The sequence below is a fragment of the Cherax quadricarinatus genome, chromosome 29 (assembly GCF_038502225.1).
Source record: "Cherax quadricarinatus isolate ZL_2023a chromosome 29, ASM3850222v1, whole genome shotgun sequence".
Lineage (NCBI taxonomy): Eukaryota > Metazoa > Arthropoda > Malacostraca > Decapoda > Parastacidae > Cherax > Cherax quadricarinatus.
The window spans coordinates 24,313,189-24,339,175 of NC_091320.1; the positions used below are offsets into that span (position 1 = coordinate 24,313,189).

The 25,987-nt window shown below is 40.1% G+C and overlaps 1 protein-coding gene across 3 annotated transcripts in view; it reads left to right on the plus strand.

The window, feature by feature from the left end:
- LOC128690534 (DNA repair protein Rev1) overlaps positions 1-25,987 on the plus strand; it is a 142,640-nt gene that overhangs the window by 20,454 nt on the left and 96,199 nt on the right. For all 3 annotated transcript variants that reach the window (XM_070089653.1, XM_070089651.1, XM_070089652.1), the window contains exons 4-6: positions 9,467-9,587; positions 22,984-23,137; positions 25,311-25,483. In XM_070089653.1, coding sequence (XP_069945754.1) covers positions 9,467-9,587; positions 22,984-23,137; positions 25,311-25,483 — 448 coding nt within the window. The remainder of the gene's footprint in view (positions 1-9,466; positions 9,588-22,983; positions 23,138-25,310; positions 25,484-25,987) is intronic.

Genomic DNA, 25,987 nt, shown 5'->3' on the forward strand with positions numbered 1-25,987 from the left:
ATATTAATAATTATTCATATGTGCAATACTGTAATCATTTTTCTTTATATTATATTAACCCTTTGAGGGCCGATCATGTACGAGTACAGTGGACCCTCGACCAACGATGGCATCGACTAATGATAAAATCGGGTAACGATGAGTTTTTGCGTAAAAATATTGGCTCGACCAACGTTGAAAAACTCAGGTAAGGACATTCGTCCCGAACGTTTCCACCTTCCACCGTCCAGCCTGAGCGCCTCAGCTGCCCTGCCTTCAGCTAATGTGCCACTGTTTACAAGCCAGGGCGGATGGCTTCACGCATACATGCGATATATTTTGTATTATTCCATTGTTTTTAGTGCTTGTAACTGCTAAATAAGCCACCATGGGCCCAAAGAAAGCTTCTAGTGCCAACCCTGTGGCAAAAAGGGTGAGAAATACTATCGAAATACTATGGTACCACAGTCAGCTGTTGCTGCACCACCGTCAGCTGGTGCTGTCCCACCATCAGCTGCTGCTGTACCACCATCAGCTGCTGCTGTACCACAGTCAGCTGCTGCTGTTGCTGCACCACCACCAACTGCTGCTGTACCACCATCAACTGCTGCTGTACCACCGTCAACTGCTGCTGTACCACCATCATCTGCTGCTGCACCACCATCAACTGCTACTGTACCACCATCAGCTGCTGCTGTACCACCATCAGCTGCTGCTGTACCACCGTCAGCTGCTGCTGTACCACAGTCAGCTGCTGCTGTTACTGCACCATCCTCAGTTGCTGCTGCACCACCATCACCTGCTGCTGTACCATGGTCAGCTACTGCTGCACCACCATCAGCTGCTACTGTACCACCATCAGCTGCTGCTGTACCACCATCAGTTGCTGCTGTACCACCATCAGCTGCTGCTGTACCACAGTCAGCTGCTGCTGTTACTGCACCACTGTCAGCTGCTGCTGCACCACCATCAGCTGCTGCTGCACCACCATCAGCTGCTGCTGTACCACGGTCAGCTGCTGCTGCACCACCGTCAGCTGTACTACTTGAAGATGTGGAGTGTTGTTGGTGTGGCTTAACGAGAAATAATTAACCCCAGAGGGTTAGCCACTCAGGATAACCCAAGAAAGTCAGTGTGTCATCGAGGACTGTCTAACTTATTTCCATTGGGGTCCTTAACCCTTTGAGGGTCCGTCCCGTAGATCTACGGCTTTACATTCAGGGTCCAAACCGTAGATCTATGTCATGAGCTCAGCTCACTCTGATAAACTGTGAGTAGTACATTTGGGCCTAGATATGAGAGAATACATCTGTGTGGTATGTGTGCACTCCATAAAACAGATCCTGCAGCACGCTGTGTATAATGAGATAAAAAAACTGAAATCATGATTTTTCGATTAAAACAGCAACTTTGCAGTGTTTTTTCGTATGTTTTTTATAGTTCTATTTGCGATTTCTTGGTCTCATTTGATAGAATGGAAGACATATTACAGAAATAGAGATGATTTTGATTGGTTTTAGCACTGGAAATGGCTTGAAACTGAGCTCAAAGTAGCAGAAATGTTAAATTTTTGCCAATATTCAAGAGTAAACAAACGACCTCACACTTCTAATACACACCAGCTGGTGGGTCTAATATGCATTCACACATATGGTGATGATATTTATACAATTATTACAGTATTGCATAACAGCAAATCTTCTATTTTTTGGTGTGAATAAAAATTCATTATGTGAATAAAAAATCAAAATGGAATTTATTTGTAAAGCTTCAAAACATAACTAATGAACAGAGGAAATGTTAGTTCCAGGAATACCTACATTGTTTATTCTGGACCCTATTTTGAAATTGGAATATTTTGAACTTTGTGTTAAATTGGCCAAATTAACAATTTCTGATCACTTTAATTTGTAGTTGAAACAGTTGACTTGGCGATTTCTTGTGCTCAATCAATAGAATAGAAGTAATACTAGCGAAATAGCTAAGAATTTGGTTGACTGGAATAATGTAATTGGCCTAAAATGGGAGTCAAAGTCGGCAAAATCGCCGATTCGTAAATATCGCTGACACATCAAAATTCGCGAGAGCATAATTTCGTCAATTTTCCATCAAATTTCGTACTTTTTGTTTTATTACCCTTGCAAAAAGATTCTCTACCATTTCATAAGAAAAAATAACAAATTTTTTTTTTTTTGAAAATTCTTGGACACTGGGGCACCACTTCAGATTTGGGCCTTGGACCCTGAAGGGGTTAACCTTTTGACTGTTTACGCTGTATTATATACGTTTTATGCACCACTGTTTCTGACGTATTTATACGCATAAATTCTAGCGGCTTCAAATCAAGCAGGAGAAAGCTGGTAGGCCCACATGTGAGAGAATGGGTCTCCATGGTCAGTGTGCACCATATAAAAAAATCGGGGAGCCAGTGGTGCATTGTGGGAATACCATTTCAATTGTCCTTTTTCAGCATGCTTAGCGGTAAGAAATATGTGACTCCCCAGCAAATCTGGGACTCTTCTCTTCCCAAGTGATGCTCTAACACAGATGGAAGTGTCAGTGAAGATCAATTTCAGGATTTTGAGGAGTTTGAGACCAAAAGCAATGGAGGAGGAGGAGGAAGAAGAGGAGGAGGAGGAGGAGGAAGAGGAGGAGGAGGAAGAGGAAGAGGAGGAGGAGAAGAGGAGGAGGAGGAGGAGAAGAGGAGGAGGAGGAAGAGGAGGAGGAGAAGAAGAGCAGGAGGAGAAGAGCAGGAGGAGAAGAGCAGGAGGAGAAGAGCAGGAGGAGAAGAGCAGGAGGAAAAGAGCAGGAGGAGGAGGAGGAAGAGGAGGAAGAGGAGGAAGAGGAAGAGGAAGAGGAGGAAGAGGAAGAGGAGGAAGAGGAAGAGGAAGAGGAGGAAGAGGAAGAGGAAGAGGAAGAGGAGGAAGAGGAAGAGGAGGAAGAGGAAGAGGAGGAAGAGGAAGAGGAGGAAGAGGAAGAGGAGGAAGAGGAAGAGGAGGAAGAGGAAGAGGAGGAAGAGGAAGAGGAGGAAGAGGAAGAGGAGGAAGAGGAGGAGGAGGAGGAAGAGGAAGAGGAAGAAGAAGAAGAAGAAGAAGAAGAAGAAGAAGAAGAAGAAGAAGAAGAAGAAGAAGAAGAAATAATAATATTGTTCCCTTGAAGCAAGAAAAAAAAAAGTCCACCCCATGACAGTGACAAGATAGGGTGAGATAACATCTGATAAGAGCTGATGTTTGATGAGCGTAAATGAGGGTGGAGGGAGGGTGCAGCTGATAACAAAAGATTAGATGACTATCGCCCTCCCTTTGTTTTTGCTGGCACACAAACATTTCTGTCTGTCTATTTGTCTGTCTGCCAAGCTCCCTGTCTGTCCATCTAGCTCTGTCTCAGAGAGAGCCACAAGACTGTGTCATCATCACGTTTACTCACATCTTCAAGCTGAGTTTGGCACTTTGTCTGGATTTTTTGGGTTATCCTAGGTAATTTACAATATGTATACTTGTATTTATGTGTAAGAGGAGGAAGAGGAGGAGGAGGAGGAAGGAGGAAGGAGGAGGAAGGAGGAGGAAGAAGGAGGAGGAGGAAGAAGGAGGAAGGAGGAGGGAGGAGGAAGGAGGAGGAGGAGGAGGAAGGAGAAGAAGAAGGAAGGAGAAGAAGGAAGGAGAAGAAGGAAGGGGAAGAAGATGTTCCCTTGAAGCATGGAAAACAGTCCACCCCATGACAGTGACAAGATAAGGTGAGATAACATCTGATAAGAGCTGATGTTTGATGAGCGTAAAGGAGGGTGAAGGGAGGGTGCAGCTGATAAGAAAAGATTAGATGACCATCCCCCTCCCTCTGTTTTTGCTGGTACACAAACATTTCTGTCTGTCTATTTGTCTGTCAAGCTCCCCGTCTATCCATCTAGCTCTCTGTCTCAGAGAGAGCCACAAGACTGCGTCATCACGTTTACTCACATCTTCAAGCACAGTATAGCACTTTGTCTGGATTTCTTGGGTTATCCTAGGTAATTTACACTATGTATACTTGTATTTTTGTGTACCTGTGAGACAGAGATAGACAGACAGATAGAAAGAGAGACAGATTGAAAGAGATAGAATGAGGGAGAAAGATAACTAGATAGAATGGAGGGGAAGCAGCATCGGACCCCATTGTTTTGACAGGCGGTAGGGGGAGTGAGTAATGAGATAATATGTCATTTTGACAGCTGTCAACTCCTGACTCAAAACATTTATAAGCCACACACTAGCACACAAAACAAGCTTGCTGAATGGAGATAATAGCAGTTATATGAAAGTATCTAGTGACTATATATGTGTGTGTATATATATATATATTATAGAAACCAGAAGCAAGAAGGGAAGGCAGGAATGAAGGAAGGACAGATGAAGGAATGCAGGAAAGGAATGAAGGAAAGGAATGAAGGAAAGGAATGCAGGAAAGGAATGCAGGAAAGGAATGCAGGAAAGGAATGCAGGAAAGGAATGCAGGAAAGGAATGAAGGAAAGGAATGCAGGAAAGGAATGAAGGAAAGGAATGCAGGAAAGGAATGAAGGAAAGGAATGCAGGAAAGGAATGAAGGAAAGGAATGAAGGAAAAGAATGCAGGAAAGGAATGAAGGAAAGGAATGAAGGAAAGGAATGAAGGAAAGGAATGCAGGAAAGGAATGAAGGAAAGGAATGAAGGAAAGGAATGAAGGAAAGGAATGAAGGAAAGGAATGCAGGAAAGTAGGAAGGAAGGAATGATGACACACGACCATTTACCTAGGATAACTACATAACACAACTGCCTGCTAATACTTTGAAGAAAACTGCTCAGACGAGGTGTTTTGTCTTTGCACATAAAAAAAGTCCACAAAAATGCACACACACTGGTTTTGTGTGTGAGGAGTGTAAAACACCATTGTGTATGAAAACATGTTTCAAAGAGTTCCACAAGCTGCAGAACTTCTAGGAATATGTTCGGTGACTGTACATTGGTATATACAGTGGACCCCCGGTTAACAAACTTTTTTCATTCCAGTAGTATGTTCAGGTGCCAGTACTGACCGAATTTTTTCCCATAAGGAATATTGTGAAGTAGATTAGTCCATTTCAGACCCCCAAACATACACGTACAAACGCACTTACATAAATACACTTACATAATTGGTCGCATTTGGAGGTGATCGTTAAGCGGGGGTCCACTGTATATTATAGAACAATAGTAATGAACATTTTTTTGTATTGTTTGTTTTTGTAAACAAGTTTTGTAAACAATATATTGATAATTATGTTTGTGTCCTTATTGTGTTGTATACAACGAATGTATATATGTACATTGCACCTTACTTTGGTCTCATAGGCCACATAAGTTATGTGAAAAAATAAAATAGTGAAAAAACAAAAAACCTTCAAATACAAGTAAACTAAAGTTTACCGGGTGAGCGGCAGTCGCCCCTGTTGCCATACGCGGCTCATTTTCTGCAAACTTCACGGCTCTGTATCTCGGTAAGTACTGATGGCAAAAAAATTTTTTTTTGGACTAAAACACTCAGAAAAATAATCTTAACATTTTCATAAGAAAATTTTTATTTTTTTTTCGAATATTTTGCGACATAGAATGACAGTTTCAGAAAGGGGCCTGCGACAGTCAAAGGGTTAATCTTGTCCCCCAGGATGCGACCCACACCAGTTGACTAACACCCAGGTGAACAGGAAAAAATGCCTGGAACTAGTGCTCATATTGGTGAATTTAAGGCCAGCAAAGGTTGGTTTGAAAGATTTAAGAATCCTAGTGGCATGCACAGTGTGATAAGGCATGGGAAAGCTGAATAATTCCAACCCCAACAAGTGTTCAGTTGTGATGAAACAGGCCTGTTCTGGAAGAAAATGCCAAACAGGACCTACATTACTCAGGAGGAAAAGGCACTCCCAGGACACAAGCCTATGAAAGACAGGCTAACTTTCTTGTTTTGTTGTAATGCTAGTGGGGATTGCAAAGTGAAGCCTTTACTCATGTATCACTCTGAAAATCCCAGAGTGTTCAAGAAAAACAGTGTCTCATCACTCATCACTACATCTTCAATAAAGGTAAGTGTCATTTATTCTTCATTTAGTACAGTAGTACATGCATAATATATATTGTGCATTATCCTCCTTTTTGTGAGTAGGAAAATGTATATTTCACAATCTAATCGAAGTCCAGACGTACATGCATAGGGGTCCTGATCAGCAGAATGCATGTACCGGTGAAGGTGTCTTCACAAAATACAATTTCAACAACAAGAACATCAACTGGGACCAGGTAAACCATGTCCTAAACGAAACATGTTGGGAAGATGTCTTAAATGACATGGACCCAAACCAGTGCCTTGAAAGGATCAACTTCCTGGTAGCCGAAGCATGTTCTAGGCATATTCCCCTAAGAAAGAAGAAGAGCAGGAGTAAACTGGAGAGAAAAAGACGCTCCCTCTACAGAAGACGACGAAGAGTCACTGAGCTCCTCAGGAGTGCTAGAATATCTGATACACGAAAGGAGGCGCTGACCAGGGAAGTGGAAACTATCGAACTTAAGCTAAATGACTCTTACAGGAACCAGGAGAGGCAGGAGGAGCTTAAAGCTATTAGTGAAATTGAAAGAAATTCCAAATATTTCTTTTCATATGCCAAAAACAAGGCAAATACCACATCTAGTATCGGGCCCTTACTCAGACAGGATGGGACTTACACAGACGACAACAAGGAAATGAGTGAAATATTGAAATCCCAGTACGACTCTGTGTTTAGTGAACCACTAATCGGTCTGAAGATCGACGACCCAAATGATTTCTTCATGAATGAGCCTCAAAACTCCATAAATGTATGCCAGATTTCCGACATTACCCTAACTCCGATAGATTTCGAAAAAGCCATTGACAACATGCCTATGCACTCAGCCCCGGGCCCAGACTCGTGGAACTCTGTTTTCATTAAGAACTGCAAGAAACCCCTCTCGCGTGCCCTAAGTACACTATGGAGGAGGAGCTTGGACATGGGTGAAATTCCACAGTCACTTAAAACAACGGATATAGCCCCGCTCCATAAAGGTGGCAGCAAAGCATTAGCTAAGAACTATAGACCAATAGCTCTGACGTCCCACATCATAAAAATCTTTGAAAGAGTGCTAAGAAGCAGGATTACAAATCACCTGGATTCCCAAAATCTGCACAATCCAGGGCAACATGGGTTCAGGGCAGGTCGCTCCTGCCTCTCACAACTACTGGATCACTATGACATGGCCTTGGATGCACTGGAAGAAAATCAGAATGCAGATGTAATATACACAGACTTTGCAAAAGCATTTGACAAATGCGATCATGGCGTAATAGCCCATAAAATACGTGCTAAAGGAATAACTGGGAAAGTGGGGAGATGGATCTTCAACTTCCTAACAAATCGAACACAAAGAGTAGTGGTCAACAGAGTTAAATCGGAGGCTGCCATAGTGAAGAGCTCTGTTCCACAAGGCACAGTACTTGCCCCCATCTTATTCCTTATCCTCATATCAGACATAAACAGAGATATACACCACAGCACCGTATCATCCTTTGCGGATGATACTAGGATCTGCATGAGGCTGTCATCTGCTGAGGACGCGGTTAACCTCCAAGAAGATATAAACAAAGTTTTCCAGTGGGCAACGGTAAACAATATGATGTTCAATGAGGACAAATTCCAACTACTCCGTTATGGAAAACTGGAGGAGATAATAACTAGAACAGAGTATACTACTGACTCCGGCCATACAATAGAGCGGAAAAATAATGTAAGGGACCTGGGAGTAGTAATGTCTGAGGATCTCACTTTCAAGGATCACAACAGTGCCACGATCGCACGTGCAAAGAAAATGATAGGATGGATAATGAGAACTTTCAAAACGAGAGATGCCAAGCCCATGATGATCCTTTTCAAATCACTTGTTCTCTCTAGGCTGGAATACTGCTGTACATTAACATCTCCATACAAAGCAGGTGAAATCGCAGATCTAGAGAGTGTACAGAGATCCTTTACTGCACGTATAAGTTCTGTCAAGCACCTTAACTACTGGGAACGCTTGAAAGCACTTGACTTGTACTCATTGGAACGCAGGAGGGAGAGATATATCATAATCTACACTTGGAAAATCTTGGAAGGAATGGTCCCAAATCTGCACACAGAAATCACTCCCTACGAAAGTAAAAGACTGGGCAGGCGATGCAAAATGCCGCCAATAAAAAGTAGGGGCGCCATTGGTACACTAAGAGAAAACACCATAAGTGTCCGGGGCCCAAAACTGTTCAACAGCCTCCCATCAAGCATTAGGGGAATTGCCAATAAACCCCTGGCTGCCTTCAAGAGAGAGCTGGACAGATACCTAAAGTCAGTGCCGGATCAGCCGGGCTGTGGCTCGTACGTCGGACTGCGTGCGGCCAGCAGTAACAGCCTAGTTGATCAGGCCCTGATCCATCGGGAGGCCTGGTCGTGGACCGGGCCGCGGGGGCGTTGATCCCCGGAATAACCTCCAGGTAACCTCCAGGTGGTAAAAATTTTTCGTACTTTTGGGTGTGTGGAATGGATTAATTGGATTTCCATTATTTCTTATGGGGAAAATTAATTCAACTTACGATAATTTCACCTAATGATGAGCTCTCTGGAACGGGTTAATATCGTAAGTTGAGGGTCCACTGTACTTCAAATATAATGCTAATATCAACTTTACAGTTTATTTATCTATCAAAAGTGATCTAATATGACATGATAAACAATATAAATAATATAGGAACATGATATGTACTCTAAAATTAATAAAATAGGCCATAATATGGCGAATGTTCACGACCAATCCCGCATATAAAATAATTATTGCTCCTTCCTATAACGTGTTCTCTGGTCTTGGGTAAGAGAAAACAGAATTTTTGTGAGGCTAACTGCACTAGGTCACTAGTTCCATAAGAAAAACACTGAAAGAAAAGCAATTTTCCTGGAATTTTTTTTTTTTCCTGAGCAGGAGGCTGGCTGGCGTTCCAGGCGAATATCTGGGAAGTAAGTTATTGATGTACTTCATGAAGCCCAGCCTTTATTATTGAAGTAATTTAAATTGGGGTGGTTTTTGGGGGCTGAAACGGATTAATGGCATTTCAATTAATTTCAATGAGGAAAACTGATTTGATATACGAGCAAATTGAGTTACGAGCTAGGTCACAGAACGAATTAAACTTGTAAGTCAAGGTACCACTGTACAGGCTTTCGTTTTACACTCAGTTGGCAGGACGGTAGTACCTCCCTGGGCAATTGCTGTCTATCAACCTACTACCTAGGTATAGGCTATAAATCTTACAATAATATTAAATGTAGAAATGGAGATGAGATAGAGTATAGAGTTTTTTTTTTTTTTGTAAATTTGGTGTAATTATTTCAGGAATCACAGAGGAAATCTTATTATCTAATGATTGTATACTAAACACTTTCCTTAAAAGATTTTTTATTGCAGTTTTACACATGATATAGAGGCAGTTAGCTGTGACGAAATGTTTGTTGACTTAACTGAGCTCCTTTGCACTTGCCAAGTCACTCCTGATCAATTTGCTACTTATCTTCGTGAAAAAATACAGGTATAGTACTTTATTTTCTTAGGTAATGAAATAGTGAGGGCAGTATTACTGTATGGGAAATTTATAATGCTGCACAGCCTCTCCTCACTTAACGGCAGAGTTCCGTTCCTAAGACCACATCGGTAAACGAATTCGTCGCTAAGTGAGGAGCATACTATAATGGTAGTGGGTGTGTGTCAACTATATTTGATATTGTTTTAATGTCACCTTTGCACAATTTTTAACATTTCTTGCCAACTATCTTTGATATTGTTTTAATGTCACCTTTGCACGATTTTTAACATTTCTTGCCAACTATCTTTGATATTGTTTTAATGTCACCTTTGCACCATTTATAACATTTCTGGTATATTTTTAAATGTTTATACAGTAGTGTACTGTATATTGTAGTAAGCAGCTCTAATATACATTATTTAGGCATGCATGCTGGCCAGGGAGCCCGTCGTAAGTCCGAGGTTTCGGTAAATGAGTATGTCGCTAAGTGAGGAGAGGCTGTTTTAAGTTATTTGTGCAATAAAATGAAGTCAGTAGCTGTGAAATAATTTAAGAAATATGGAATTTTTAATAAACCTAGCCTGATAGAGAGGTGTGCAAAATATAATTCTTTGTATACACTACCATAATTATTGTAGCATGAAGTTCCTTGGCAGATGGAATGGGCCATGATGGCCCCATCATATGACCCCCATACCAATGGTGGATTTACAGATAAGCAGACTAAGTGGCCAATTAGAGCCGCACTTACTGAGGGACAGTGAAATTGTTAACTATTTCTTACCCCTTTGTGAGTTGCACCCCTATATATAACATGTGATGGTTTATGGTCATGCAGGATAATCGTGCAAGACCACAGATATATATTTACTTATACAAAGTATGTACAGTAGGGCCCCACTTATACGGCAGGTTAGGTTCCAGGCTACCGCCGTAAAGCGGAAATCGCTGTAAAGTGGAACACCTTTTTTTTCCACTTATAAATGCATACAAATACTAGATAACAAGTTCACACAAACATATATTAAGTTAGCATTAGAACTAGGCATCAAAAAAACAAAAGTACAATATACACACAGTGCACTCATTACTTACCTTAAAACATTTATAGTCTTAATCTAGGGTGAGACAAGTAGTATTTATTGTAAGAAATCAAGTGTGGTATGTATGGTAGTCAGCCGGGCTAACATACCAGGCCACCCCACCTACACATTACATTTAAGCATCCCAGAGCGATAAAATGCATATACAGTTTACTCATTACTTACCTTAAAATATTTATAGTCTTAATCTAGGGTGAGACAAGTAGTATTTATTGTAAGAAATCAAGTGTGGTATGTATGGTAGTCAGCCGGGCTACCATACCAGGCCAACCCACCCACACATATTCTATGATATTTAAGCATCCCAGAGCGATAAAATGTATATACAGTTCACTCATTACTTACCTTAAAATATTTGTAGTCTTAATGTAGGGTCAGGAGTAAGTAAATGAGATAAAACGAATAAATGAGAGAGAGAAAGAATGAGTGCATGAGAGAGGACAGGCGCAGAGTTATGTAAACAAACCAGGCGAAGGTAAGTTTTGTAAACAAAGTGTACACGTCTGGTTTGTGTACAAGTTACAATGTGTACAGGTTGTCTCTACATTGATACGGTAGAATAAATGAAGAAGAACACTCCCATTCTCATGTAACATCATTTTGAGAATAAATGATGCTCTGAGTGAAGGCAATAGAAATAAGTCACTCTGACATTTTTGGGTTATCTTAGGTTCTCTACACATATGCTGTTATGCATGATAATCTATGTAACTGTATTTGTGTATACCTGAATAAACTTACTTACATACATATGAAAGGAATAATTTTCTACAGTTAACGCTGGTTAACGCTCTCGCTTCACACGGTGAGGGCCTGGGTTCGATTCCCAGCCAGAGTAGAAACATTGGGCGTGTTTCTTTCCACCTGTTGTCTATGTTCCCCATCAGTAAAATGGGTACCTGGGTGTTAGTCGACTGGTGTGGGTCGCATCCTGGGACACTGACCTAAGGAGGCCTGGTCACAGACCGGGCCGCGGGGGCGTTGACCCCCGGAACTCTCTCCAGGTAAACTCCAGGTAAACACATTTTCTCTTATGTGAGATTAGAGAAAATGTTATTCTTGGCATCACTTGTACAAGTTATCTGGTTACCACATCTCATATTTATGTTTATTTATTCTATTGTGGGGTGTATTTATCGTCTTTATATGTTATGTATCATGTTTATCATATAATTTTGAAAAAAATATCATGGATGGATTAATGAAAATGTGTATATTAATGTAATATACGACATTTAATGAGACTTGGTGATTATTACTATTATTATTATTATTATTATTATTATTATTTCTAATATGGCGTCACTTGTGCAAGTCGTCTGCTACCACATCTCATATTTATGTTTATTTATTCTACTGTGGGGTGTATTTATCATCTTTATATGTTATGCATCGTGTTTATTATATAATTTTGAAAAAATATCATAGATGGATTAATGAAAATATGTATATCAACGTAACATACGACATTTAATGAGACTCGATGATTATTATTATCATTACTAATATGACGTTTGGAGACATAAGACACTCTTACTGATTTTAATGTGTACCTGCATGCCAGCACAGTATGTAAGTTTATTTAAGTACAGGTATACATAAATATAATTATCAGAGTATATATAAAATATGAAATAACTTTTAAAAACACTTAAAATTTTGGAGTTTCCAGACATAATGGAGAGACTTAGTGCTTACAGATCTCACAGAGAATGTAAACAAACCGGGTGGGGCGCGGTGACCGTATTAGAAAGTCAGGTGGGGGGAGCCGTATAGCGAGTTTTGGTCATAATTTGAAATGACCGTATTAGCAGAATGCCATAAAGCGAAACGCCGTAAAGCGGGGCCCTACTGTACTTAAATTCTGAGGTGAATATAATTTTAAAGGTCGTCTCATATTTTATTGAATATTAAATACGTATTTATTTTTTTTATTAACATATTGGCTGATTCCCACCAAGGCAGGGTGGCCCAAAAAAGAAAAACTTTCATCATCATTTACTCCATCACTGTCTTGCCAGAGGGGTGCTTAACACCACAGTTTATAAAACTTCAACATTAACACCTCTCCTTCAGAGTGCAGACACTGTACTTCCCATCTCCAGGACTCAAGTCCGGTCTGCCAGTTTCCCTGAATCCCTTCATAAATGTTACTTTGCTCACACTCCGACAGCACGTCAAGTGTATTAAAAACCATTTGTCTCCATTCACTCCTATCAAATACGCTCACGCATGCTTGCTGGAAGTCCAAGCCCCTCGCACACAAAACCTCCTTTACCCCCTCCCTCCAACCTTTCCTAGGCCGACCCCTACCCTGCTTTCCCTCCACTACAGATTTATACACTCTCAAAGTCATTCTGTTTTGTTCCATTCTCTCTACATGTCCGAACCACCTCAACAACCCTTCCTCAGCCCTCTGGACAATAGTTTTGGCAATCCCGCACCTCCTCCTAACTTCAAAACTATGAATTCTCTGCATTATATTCACACCACACATTGCCCTCAGACATGACATCTCCACTTCCTCCAGCCTTCTCCTCACTGGCACATTCATTACCCATGTTTCACACCCATATAAGAGCATTGGTAAAACTATACTCTCATACATTCCCCTCTTTGCTTCTAAGGACAAAGTTCTTTGTCTCCAGAGACTCCTAAGTGCACTTCTCACCCTTTTCCCCTCATCAGTTCTGTGATTCACCTCATCTTTCATGGACCCATCTGCTGACACGACCACTCCTAAATATCTGAATACGTTCACCTCCTCCATACTCTCTCCCTCCAATCTGATATCCAATCTTTCATCACCTAATCTTTTTGTTATCCTCATAACCTTACTCTTTCCTATATTCACTTTTAGTTTTCTTCTTTTACATACCCTACCAAATTCATCCACCAACCTCTGTAACTTCTCTTTAGAATCTCCCAAGAGCACAGTGTCATCAGCAAAAAGCAACTGTGACAGCTCCCATTTTGTGTTTGATTCTTTATCTTTTAACTCCACACCTCTTGCTAAGACCCTCGCATTCACTTCTCTTACAACTTCATCTATAAATATATTGAACAACCACGGTGACATCACACATCCTTGTCTAAGGCCTACTTTTACTGGGAAATAATCTCCCTCTTTCCTACATACTCTAACCTGAGCTTCACTATCCTCATAAAAACTCTTCACTGCTTTCAGTAACCTACCTCCTATACCACCCCCTATCCACCCTGTCATACGCCTTTTCCGAGTCCATAAATGCCACAAAAACCTCTTTAGCCTTATCTAAATACTGTTCACCTATATGTTTCACTGTAAACACTTGGTCTACACACCCCCTACCTTTCCTAAAGCCTCCTTGTTCATCTGCTATCCTACTCTCCGTCTTACTCTAAATTCTTTCAATGATAACTCTACCATACACTTTATCAGGTATACTCAACAGACTTATCCCCCTATAATTTTTGCGCTCTGTTTTGTCCCCTTTGACTTTATACAAAGGAACTATGCATGCTGTCTGCCAATCCCTAGGTACCTTACCCTCTTCCATACATTTATTAAATAATAGCACCAACCACTCCAAAACTATATCCCCACCAGCTTTTAACATTTTTATCTTTATTCCATCAATCCCAGCTGCCTTACCCCCTTTCATTCTACCCACTGCTTCACAAACTTCCCCCACACTCACGACTGGCTCTTCCTCACTCCTACAAGATGTGATTCCTCCTTTCCCTATACACGAAATCACAGCTTCCCTATCTTCATCAACATTTAACAATTCCTCAAAATATTTCCTCCATCTTCCCGATACCTCTAACTCTCCATTTAATAACTCTCCTCTCCTATTTTTAACTGACAAATCTATTTGTTCCTTAGGCTTCCTCAGCTTGTTAATCTCACTCCAAAACTCTTTCTTATTTTCAGCAAAATTTGTTGATAACATCTCACCCACTCTCTCATTTGCTCTCTCTTTGCATTGCTTCACCACTCTCTTAAATTCTCTTTTTATTCTCCATATACTCTTTCCTCCTTGCATCACTTCTACTTTGTAAAAGCTTCTCATATGCTAACTTTTTCTTTTTTACATTATCATTCCACCAATCTTCCACCTTCTTCCCCCCTGCACCTACTTTCCTGTGACCACAAACTTCTGCTAAACACACTAACACTATATTTTTAAACCTACCCCATACATTTTCGACCCCATTGCTTATACTCTCACTAGCCCATCTATCCTCCAACAGTTGTTTATATCTTACCCTAACTGCCTCTTCTTTTAGTTTATGAACCTTCATCTCTCTCTTACTTGATGCTTCTATTTTCCTTGTATCCCAACTATTAACCTTTTATTCTCACTATAGCTACAACTAAAAAGTGATCCAATATGTGTGTGGCCTCTCTATTAACATGTACATCCTGAAGTCTACTCAACAGTCTTTTATTTACCAATGCATAGTCCAACAAACTACTGTCATTATGCCTTACATCATATATTGTTTACTTATTTATCTTCTTTTTCTTAAAATATGTATTACCTATAACTAAACCCCTTTCTATACAAAGTTCAATCAAATGCTCCCATTATCTTTTACACCTGGCACCCTAAATTTACCTACCACACCCTCTCTAAATGTTTCTCCTACTTTAGCATTTAATTCCCCTACCACAATTACTCTGTCACTTGGTTCAGAGGTTCCTGTACATTCACTTAACATCTCCCAAAATCTCTCTCTCTCTCCTCTACACTCCTCTCTTCTCCAAGTTCATACATGCTTATTATGACCCACTTTTCGCATCCAACCCATATTTAAATCCACATAATACTTGAATTTACACATTTATATTTGCTCTTCTCCTTCCATAACTGATCTTTCAAAATTATTGCTACCTTTTCCTCAGCTCTAACTCTTTCAGATACTCCTGACTTAATCCCATGTATTTTTCCCCACCGAAACTCCCCTACCCCCTTCAACTTTGTTTGACTTAGGGCCAGGACATCCAACTACTTTTCATTCATAACATCAGCAGTCATCTCTTTCTTGTCGTCTGCACTACATCCATGCACATTCAAGCATCCCAGTTTTATAAAGTTTTTCTTCTTCTCTTGTTTAGTAAATGTGTACAGGAGGGGTTACTAGCCCATTGCTCCCAGCATTTTAGTCGCCTCATATGACACACATGGCTTACGGAGGAAAGATTCTTTTCCACTTCCCCATGGACAATAGAGGAAATAAAGAAGAACGAGAGCTATTTAGAAAAAAGAAGAAAAACCTAGATCTGTGTATGTATATATATGCATGTGCCTGTGTAGTGTGACCTAAGTGTAAGTAGAAGTAGTAAGATATACCTGTTATCCAGCATGTTTATGAGACAGAAAAAGGCACCAGCAATCCTATCATCATGTAAAACAATTACAGGTTTCTGCTTCACAGTCATCTGGCAGGACGGTAGTACTACCCTGGGTGGTATGCTGGCAGCAGGCCAATGGCAGTCATACAATCAATTATACTTCTGGCACTAATGTTAAAATTTAATTTCCTCTAGTGCAGTAGTTGTCAGCAGGGATCCCCCTAAATGTTGTTCTGTTTAGGGCACTTGGACCTCTAAATTGGATACTGCCCCATACTCTTGATATGACATGTTACTTTCTTTGCTCGATCACACGGACTCACAGGCCTCCATATTAAACTCATTTGGCTCATATTGACTTCTTAGACCTGTTAAAATGTGAGGATCATAACCATCACTGAAATATTAATAAAGGTCTATGGGTCATTTTAAAACACTTTTATTAACCTGGAAAAAATATTAAAATAAAATGGCATGTAGTGGGTTTGTGTCAACCATCTTTGATATTGTTTTAATGTCACTTTTGCACCATTTATAACATTTTTAATATATTTTTAAATGTTTATACAGTAGTGCACTGTATATTGTAATAAACAGAATAGAGGAAATCAGCTCTGATATACATTATTTAGGTATGCATACTGCTCAGAGAGCCCTTTGTAAGTCCTAATCATTGGTAAATGAGTACGTTGCTAAGTGTGGCGAGGCTATATATGTACCATAAAAATATATGCACAGTAAACAAAACACATGCATAATATCACACCATGTTATTTCTCATGGTACGAGACAGAAAAAGGCTACAGTTCATTAGGCCATCCTTCCAAGATTCAATGTTGGTAGATCTCAGTTAGTGTGGATAATGAATCTCAGTTAGTGTGGATAATGAATCCCAGTCATTCTCACTCACCTGAAATATTGAGTCTACTTCAGTATTTCATGTACTAATCAAACCTAGCCATTCCTGCTTATACAGTGGAACCTCTACTTATGAGTTTAATCCGTTCCATGACCTTGCTTGTATCTGGATTTGCTCATTTGCAGAGTCAATTTTCCTCATTTAAATTAACTGAAACAGAATTAATTCGTTCCAGTGGAATTCCAGGCACTACAAAATACTTCAATAATTTTTGTAATATCAACTCTACGGCTTATTTATCTATCACAATTCCTCTAATATGACATAAACAATATTAATAACATAGAAACATGATATATACACTAGAATGAATAAATACATGTCATTATATATGTGGCTAGTGGTGGTGACAGTGGCCATTGTTGTTGTTGGGGTTTATAGGGCCACCACAGAGGCCATTCCTCCTGACTACATGTGTAGAGAACCTAGGATAACCCAAAAAAAGTCAGATAGAATGACTTATACAGTAATTGCTACACTTAATGCTACACTTAATTGCTACACTTTTAATGCTACACTTAATTGCTACACTCTTAATACTACACTTAATTGCTACACCCTTAATGCTACACTTTGTCACTGACTCCTTCTCCTTTAGTATTGTACATATCGTAGAAGTGGTACGCTGGTACTGCCTGGCCAAGTCCTTAACCCTCCACTTAGTTTGTTTATTTATGATTTCCTGCTTTAATTCCATGGAAATCATCCTCTTTTTCTTCTCAGCACTGTCCTTTGCATTTGCTTTCTTAGGACCCATGGTTAGAAACATGAAATTTCGCAAAATAACTGCACGAAACATAAGGAAAAGACGAGAATTCCCTCCACCGCAAATGGAGCGGACTGAGCGTCGGAAACTCACTTATAGTATAGAGTGCAATAAGGTCTGCCACTGCTGTTTCATGTTATCTGCCACTGCTGCTTCATGATGTCTGCCACTGCTGCTTCATGTTGTCTGCCACTGCTGCTTCATGTTGTCTGCCACTGCTGCTTCATGTTGTCTGCCACTGCTGCTTCGTGTTGTCTGCCACTGCTACCTCATGATGTCTGCCACTGCTGCTTCATGTTGTCTGCCAGTGCTACCTCATGATGTCTGCCACTGCTGCTTCATGATGTCTGCCACTGCTGCTTCATGTCTGCCACTGCTGCTTCATGTTGTCTACCACTGCTGCTTCATGTCTGCCACTGCTGCTTCATGTTGTCTGCCTTTGCTGCTTCATGTTGTCTGCCACTGCTACCTAATGATGTCTGCTCCCACTTTTGCTAGCATGTTGAAGAGCTTTCCAATATGTGAAGGTTGAGGGGCAGTGCCAATAGGACAGGTATTGGACGGTGACGTCATTTGTTTACTCTTGAACATCACCAAAGAATCAAACATTTCTGCTACTTTGAGCTCAATTTCAAGGTACTTTTTGTCATGAAACCAATCAAAATCATATCTATTTCTGTAGTATATCAAATGAGACCAAAAAAACAAGAATACAACCATAAAAACCATATGAAAATATACCTCTAAGGGGAGGCTAATGGCTGAGAAGTGAACTCCGTTATTGTATGTTAATAAGCATCTTTCCATCATACATTGCCCAAGTTTCAATTAGACAGTCCAACAAACAACTGAGATCCAATTCCCTAGATCAAGAGCAAGAGCCCCTCATCAGCGTCAAGGAATTTCCCTTGAGGCCCGCTCACATCTGGAAATTTTGCTCGCGTCTGGAAGCAAAAAATCGACTGAGCGACTGCTCGTATCTGGATGCACTTGTAAGTAGAGGTTCCACTGTATATTTGTCTAATCTCTCTTTAAAGCTACTTAATTAGGTTTTAACTTCTATGACTTGACTTAGGAGATTATTCCACTCATCGACAGGTCTGTTTGAAAACCCAGTACTTTCTAAATCTAAATTTATCTAATTTAAATCCTTTATTTCTAATTCTTACTTGATTTGATAGCTCAGTATTTTTATTTTTATTGCCTTTGAAGCTGCATGAAAATTATTAATTCCACTATCATATACAGAAAACTGCATTTTCATAGCTTACTATTTTGTTGAGGAAAAAATTTGAATATGAGAAGGGCTTTATGGACATATTGTGTGTTTTGTACTTAAAAATCTTGGTGTTGGGAATGCTCATGTTGATTCGTATACAACAAGTAATAAATGTATGCTGGTTTCTTTTTCTGTCTCATAAACACGCTAAGATAACAGGGATATCTTGCTACTCCTACTAACACTTTGGTCACACTTCACAGACACGCACATGCATATATATATATACATACATCTAGGTTTTTCTCCTTTTTCTAAATAGCTCTTGTTCTTTTTTATTTCTTCTATTGTCCATGGGGAAGTGGAAAAGAATCTTTCCTCCGTAAGCCATGCGTGTCGTATGAGGCGACTAAAATGCCGGGAGCAATGGGCTAGTAACCCCTTCTCCTGTATACAATTACTAAAAAAGAAAAGAAGAAAAACTTTATAAAACTGGGTTGCTTAAATGTGCGTGGATGTAGTGCGGATGACAAGAAACAGATGATTGCTGATGTTATGAATGAAAAGAAGTTGGATGTCCTGGCCCTAAGCGAAACAAAGCTGAAGGGGGTAGGAGAGTTTCAGTGGGGGGAAATAAATGGGATTAAATCTGGAGTATCTGAGAGAGTTAGAGCAAAGGAAGGGGTAGCAGTAATGTTAAATGATCAGTTATGGAAGGAGAAAAGAGAATATGAATGTGTAAATTCAAGAATTATGTGGATTAAAGTAAAGGTTGGATGCGAGAAGTGGGTCATAATAAGCGTGTATGCACCTGGAGAAGAGAGGAATGCAGAGGAGAGAGAGAGATTTTGGGAGATGTTAAGTGAATGTATAGGAGCCTTTGAACCAAGTGAGAGAGTAATTGTGGTAGGGGACTTGAATGCTAAAGTAGGAGAAACTTTTAGAGAGGGTGTGGTAGGTAAGTTTGGGGTGCCAGGTGTAAATGATAATGGGAGCCCTTTGATTGAACTTTGTATAGAAAGGGGTTTAGTTATAGGTAATACATATTTTAAGAAAAAGAGGATAAATAAGTATACACGATATGATGTAGGGCGAAATGACAGTAGTTTGTTGGATTATGTATTGGTAGATAAAAGACTGTTGAGTAGACTTCAGGATGTACATGTTTATAGAGGGGCCACAGATATATCAGATCACTTTCTAGTTGTAGCTACACTGAGAGTAAAAGGTAGATGGGATACAAGGAGAATAGAAGCATCAGGGAAGAGAGAGGTGAAGGTTTATAAACTAAAAGAGGAGGCAGTTAGGGTAAGATATAAACAGCTATTGGAGGATAGATGGGCTAATGAGAGCATAGGCAATGGGGTCGAAGAGGTATGGGGTAGGTTTAAAAATGTAGTGTTAGAGTGTTCAGCAGAAGTTTGTGGTTACAGGAAAGTGGGTGCAGGAGGGAAGAGGAGCGATTGGTGGAATGATGATGTAAAGAGAGTAGTAAGGGAGAAAAAGTTAGCATATGAGAAGTTTTTACAAAGTAGAAGTGATGCAAGGAGGGAAGAGTATATGGAGAAAAAGAGAGAGGTTAAGAGAGTGGTGAAGCAATGTAAAAAGAGAGCAAATGAGAGAGTGGGTGAGATGTTATCAACAAATTTTGTTGAAAATAAGAAAAAGTTTTGGAGTGAGATTAACAAGTTAAGAAAGCCTAGAGAACAAATGGATTTGTCAGTTAAAAATAGGAGAGGAGAGTTATTAAATGGAGAGTTAGAGGTATTGGGAAGATGGAAGGAATATTTTGAGGAATTGTTAAATGTTGATGAAGATAGGGAAGCTGTGATTTCGTGTACAGGGCAAGGAGGAATAACATCTTGTAGGAGTGAGGAAGAGCCAGTTGTGAGTGTGGGGGAAGTTCGTGAGGCAGTAGGTAAAATGAAAGGGGGTAAGGCAGCCGGGATTGATGGGATAAAGATAGAAATGTTAAAAGCAGGTGGGGATATAGTTTTGGAGTGGTTGGTGCAATTGTTTAATAAATGTATGGAAGAGGGTAAGGTACCTAGGGATTGGCAGAGAGCATGCATAGTTCCTTTGTATAAAGGCAAAGGGGATAAAAGAGAGTGCAAAAATTATAGGGGGATAAGTCTGTTGAGTGTACCTGGTAAAGTGTATGGTAGAGTTATAATTGAAAGAATTAAGAGTAAGACGGAGAATAGGATAGCAGATGAACAAGGAGGCTTTAGGAAAGGTAGGGGGTGTGTGGACCAGGTGTTTACAGTGAAACATATAAGTGAACAGTATTTAGATAAGGCTTAAGAGGTCTTTGTGGCATTTATGGATTTGGAAAAGGCGTATGACAGGGTGGATAGGGGGGCAATGTGGCAGATGTTGCAAGTGTATGGTGTAGGAGGTAGGTTACTGAAAGCAGTGAAGAGTTTTTACGAGGATAGTGAGGCTCAAGTTAGAGTATGTAGGAAAGAGGGAAATTTTTTCCCAGTAAAAGTAGGCCTTAGACAAGGATGTGTGATGTCACCGTGGTTGTTTAATATATTTATAGATGGGGTTGTAAGAGAAGTAAATGCGAGGGTCTTGGCAAGAGGCGTGGAGTTAAAAGATAAAGAATCACACACAAAGTGGGAGTTGTCACAGCTGCTCTTTGCTGATGACACTGTGCTCTTGGGAGATTCTGAAGAGAAGTTGCAGAGATTGGTGGATGAATTTGGTAGGGTGTGCAAAAGAAGAAAATTAAAGGTGAATACAGGAAAGAGTAAGGTTATGAGGATAACAAAAAGATTAGGTGATGAAAGATTGAATATCAGATTGGAGGGAGAGAGTATGGAGGAGGTGAACGTATTCAGATATTTGGGAGTGGACGTGTCAGCGGATGGGTCTATGAAAGATGAGGTGAATCATAGAATTGATGAGGGAAAAAGAGTGAGTGGTGCACTTAGGAGTCTGTGGAGACAAAGAACTTTGTCCTTGGAGGCAAAGAGGGGAATGTATGAGAGTATAGTTTTACCAACGCTCTTATATGGGTGTGAAGCGTGGGTGATGAATGTTGCAGCGAGGAGAAGGCTGGAGGCAGTGGAGATGTCATGTCTGAGGGCAATGTGTGGTGTGAATATAATGCAGAGAATTCGTAGTTTGGAAGTTAGGAGGAGGTGCGGGATTACCAAAACTGTTGTCCAGAGGGCTGAGGAAGGGTTGTTGAGGTGGTTCGGACATGTAGAGAGAATGGAGCGAAACAGAATGACTTCAAGAGTGTATCAGTCTGTAGTGGAAGGAAGGCGGGGTAGGGGTCGGCCTAGGAAGGGTTGGAGGGAGGGGGTAAAGGAGGTTTTGTGTGCGAGGGGCTTGGACTTCCAGCAGGCATGCTTGAGCGTGTTTGATAGGAGTGAATGGAGACAAATGGTTTTTAATACTTGACGTGCTGTTGGAGTGTGAGCAAAGTAACATTTATGAAGGGATTCAGGGAAACCGGCAGGCCGGACTTGAGTCCTGGAGATGGGAAGTACAGTGCCTGCACTCTGAAGGAGGGGTGTTAATGTTGCAGTTTAAAAACTGTAGTGTAAAGCACCCTTCTGGCAAGACAGTGATGGAGTGAATGATGGTGAAAGTTTTTCTTTTTCGGGCCACCCTGCCTTGGTGGGAATCGGCCGGTGTGATAATAAAAAAAAAAAATATATTATGTGCTGATTACCCTTCAAGAGTGTGCCCTGATGCTGGTGAAAGGTTCATGTTCCAAGGGTTTAGAACTACTATACTCTTCCTTGGATCAGACCTGATTACTTCCCATTTTCCAGGCATTTTATGTCCATTACAGGTTTATTGCTTCACCATGAATTTAAGTACAGTATTTGGACATTTTTTATGCTTAATTTTTTTAAGTTACTGTTTTCACATGGAAGAACTTTTTTGAATTGAAAGACCCAAGTTTTTATGGGCATGCATAAACATTTGCATTTGAAATGTGTGAATACACGTAGAGTGAAAGTCAGAAGCGATAGCAGGGACTTTCAGTTTTATACATAAATGATAAATCTATTAATTCTGTCTTAATTTGCAGGCAGCAACAGGGTGTCCATGTTCAGTCGGCATGGGACCGAGCATTCTGGTTGCTCGCATGGCTACCAGAAGAGCTAAACCCAATGGTCAGTATGTGGCTGACCCTGAAGACCTTGCTAACTATATGAAGGACCACAAGGTCTCTGAACTTCCAGGTAACCTTTTGATGCAAAATTAAAATATTACTGTAGTAAAAATTAAGCTTTTATGTATTTAAGAGAGTGTATAAGGTTGGAGTGGAAGGAAGGAGGGGTAGGGTTCATCCCAGGAAGGGTTAGAGTACTAGGGTCTTGAGCATCCAGCAGGCTTAATTAAGCATGTTAGATCAGAATGAGTAGAGACATGGTTATTATGACATGATGTTCTTATGGAGCATGAGTAGGGTAACATTTATGGAGGGATTTAGGAAAACTGGCTAGCCAGACTTGAGTACAAGAGGTGGAAGTACAGTGCCTGCACTCTGAAGGAAGGGTGGGGATGTTGCAGCTTGGAAGGGCATGGAAATTGTGATGCCTGCACACTTCTGGCATGATAGCCATTGAATATATGATGGTGAAGGTGTTTCATTTTTGGGTCACCCATCCTTGGTGGGAGATGGCTGGTTTGTTCAAAAATTTAAACAAACTGTGATACTGTATTGAATGCCATATTAAAGATTTTATTAAGACAAATTGCATTATAGTGGAGCCCTGCTGAGCATGGTTACATACCTGGTTAAAAAAGGATGTTGTACTGGACAAAACTGTGTTTAGTAAACTTAACAGTATGTGGAGAGTCAGGGAAATCAGTTAGCCAGACTTGAGTTCTGGAGGTGGGAAGTACATGCCTGCACCTTGAAGAATGGACAGATTTGTTCGAGTTCACAAGGTAAATTTTATTGTGATGTTCGTGCACTTCTGGCAAGAAAGTTATTAAATGTGTCCCCTTGTGGGAAATGCCTTGATGCCAGTGAGGGGACTCTCAGTCCAAGGAATTGGCTTTATATTGAATCAGTGATTGTGAATATATTTCCTTTGTGTTATCTTACCCTGATAGAAAATGGCTGTTGTGGTAAAAAATCTTTATGAATAGATAATGATGATTTCTTAACACCATGAAAGGAAAGACCAAGAGGTACCAAAATGATAGTAGAAAGTTCTTTTCATAATGGTTCCTTCAAGGCCTGATGCTGGTGAGGGCTCCTGATCCAAAGAATTTTATATTTCCTCCCTTATATTCTCAAGCACTATGTGACTCCCTATGAGTTTAGCACTTCCCCCTAAATATAATAATAATTCAGAGTGCGAGGATAGTGAAATTGGTTACAAGAGGGCATAATCAATGCCACAGTCACTAGAAATTAAATTTTGTTTTACATAATAAATAATGATAAGACATCACAAGCTCCTGTAATTACATGAACATAATTACAAGTAGGTTATTACATGAAGAAACTGGAAGCTGACACTGGTAGGAAAGTGTGTAAGATGACTGTTAAGAGCCTGGCTAAGTTATTTTCAGCTACTGACAACAGTCAGAACAATGATCCACTCAGTAGTGAATGCTAGCCTGTTCATGCCTAACAGCCCATCAGAGTTTCTGTATCTCATTGTGATGCAGTGTTGCTACAGACATTTGCCATTAAAGCATAAAGTCACAATACCATGGAGAAAAAACATTATGACAATATTGCAGACTGTCCTAGACCATTGTCGAGTCACAACTGGAAAATGTTCCAGGACAGACTGAAATATCATAAGGTTCATCTCTTAAGTGCAGGTTTTGGAACAGCTGCCTGTGTCAAGGAAATGGAGACAAAATTTTGCCTCTGATAACCTGCCACCACTCATTATCCAACTAATGCTCACTCTTACTAACATTCATCCTGTCTTTATGTCAACCAACTCTGTAAAACTAGTGAATAGTATGCCATAAAGTACATCTTTTTTCTATAATGGGAGTTGCTAAAATGGAAATTTTATAAGATCTTTGGAATGCTTTCCTGTTTTTCTATATGCTGTTAGTTTTTTATTTTACTCATAATTATGTAAAGACATTCCTGATGCCAAGTGGAATAGAGATGTTTATGCGGTCCTGAAAGAGTTGCTTTTCTAAGCACAGGAAAAACAAAGAACATGATCATTCAACGCAACTGTAGTTTTAATAATTTAGATATAATCACTTGCTTTGTGGAATATACAGATTGATTTCCATGCTAACTAGTTTAATGATGCACCAACCATGGGAACATACCAAATAAAATACTTTATTTGAATAACATATAAATGTGTACTTACAATGAACACTCACATTCCTTGTTATTTACATTGATAAACAACCCTTGTTCAGGTGTTGGCTGGTCTCTGGAGACTCGTTTGCAAGGTGAAGGGATATACACTTGTGGGGACCTGCAGGCTAAAACCCTTGGTCAGTTGCAAGCTGCCTTCGGGTCTCGAACAGGCCAATCCCTCTTTAACTACTGCCAAGGAATTGATGATCGTTTAGTGAAGAGTGAGCATGTGGTGAGTGTGTGCTTTTGGTGACCACTATATTGTGCTTAGCAGAAATAGGGATCTGTATTGCAAACATCCCTTAAAAATAGTATATAGATTCTGTAGTTTTGTCTAATAGAGCAGTACAGTGGACCCCCGGTTAACGATATTTTTTCACTCCAGAAGTATGTTCAGGTGCCAGTACTGACCGAATTTGTTCCCATAAGAAATATTGTGAAGTAGATTAGTCCATTTCAGACCCCCAAACATACACGTACAAACGCACTTACATAAATACACTTACATAATTGGTCGCATTCGGAGGTAATCGTTATGAGGGGTCCACTGTATAATGGTACCTCGAGTTACGAACTTAATTTGTTCCAGAAGGCTGTTTGAGTGCCGATACTGAACGAATTTGTTCCCATAAGAAATACTGTAATGTAAATTAGATTAGTCCATTTCAGACCCCCAAAAATACACTTACAAAAGCACTTACAAAAATATACTTACAGTGAAACACCAGGTTTCGGC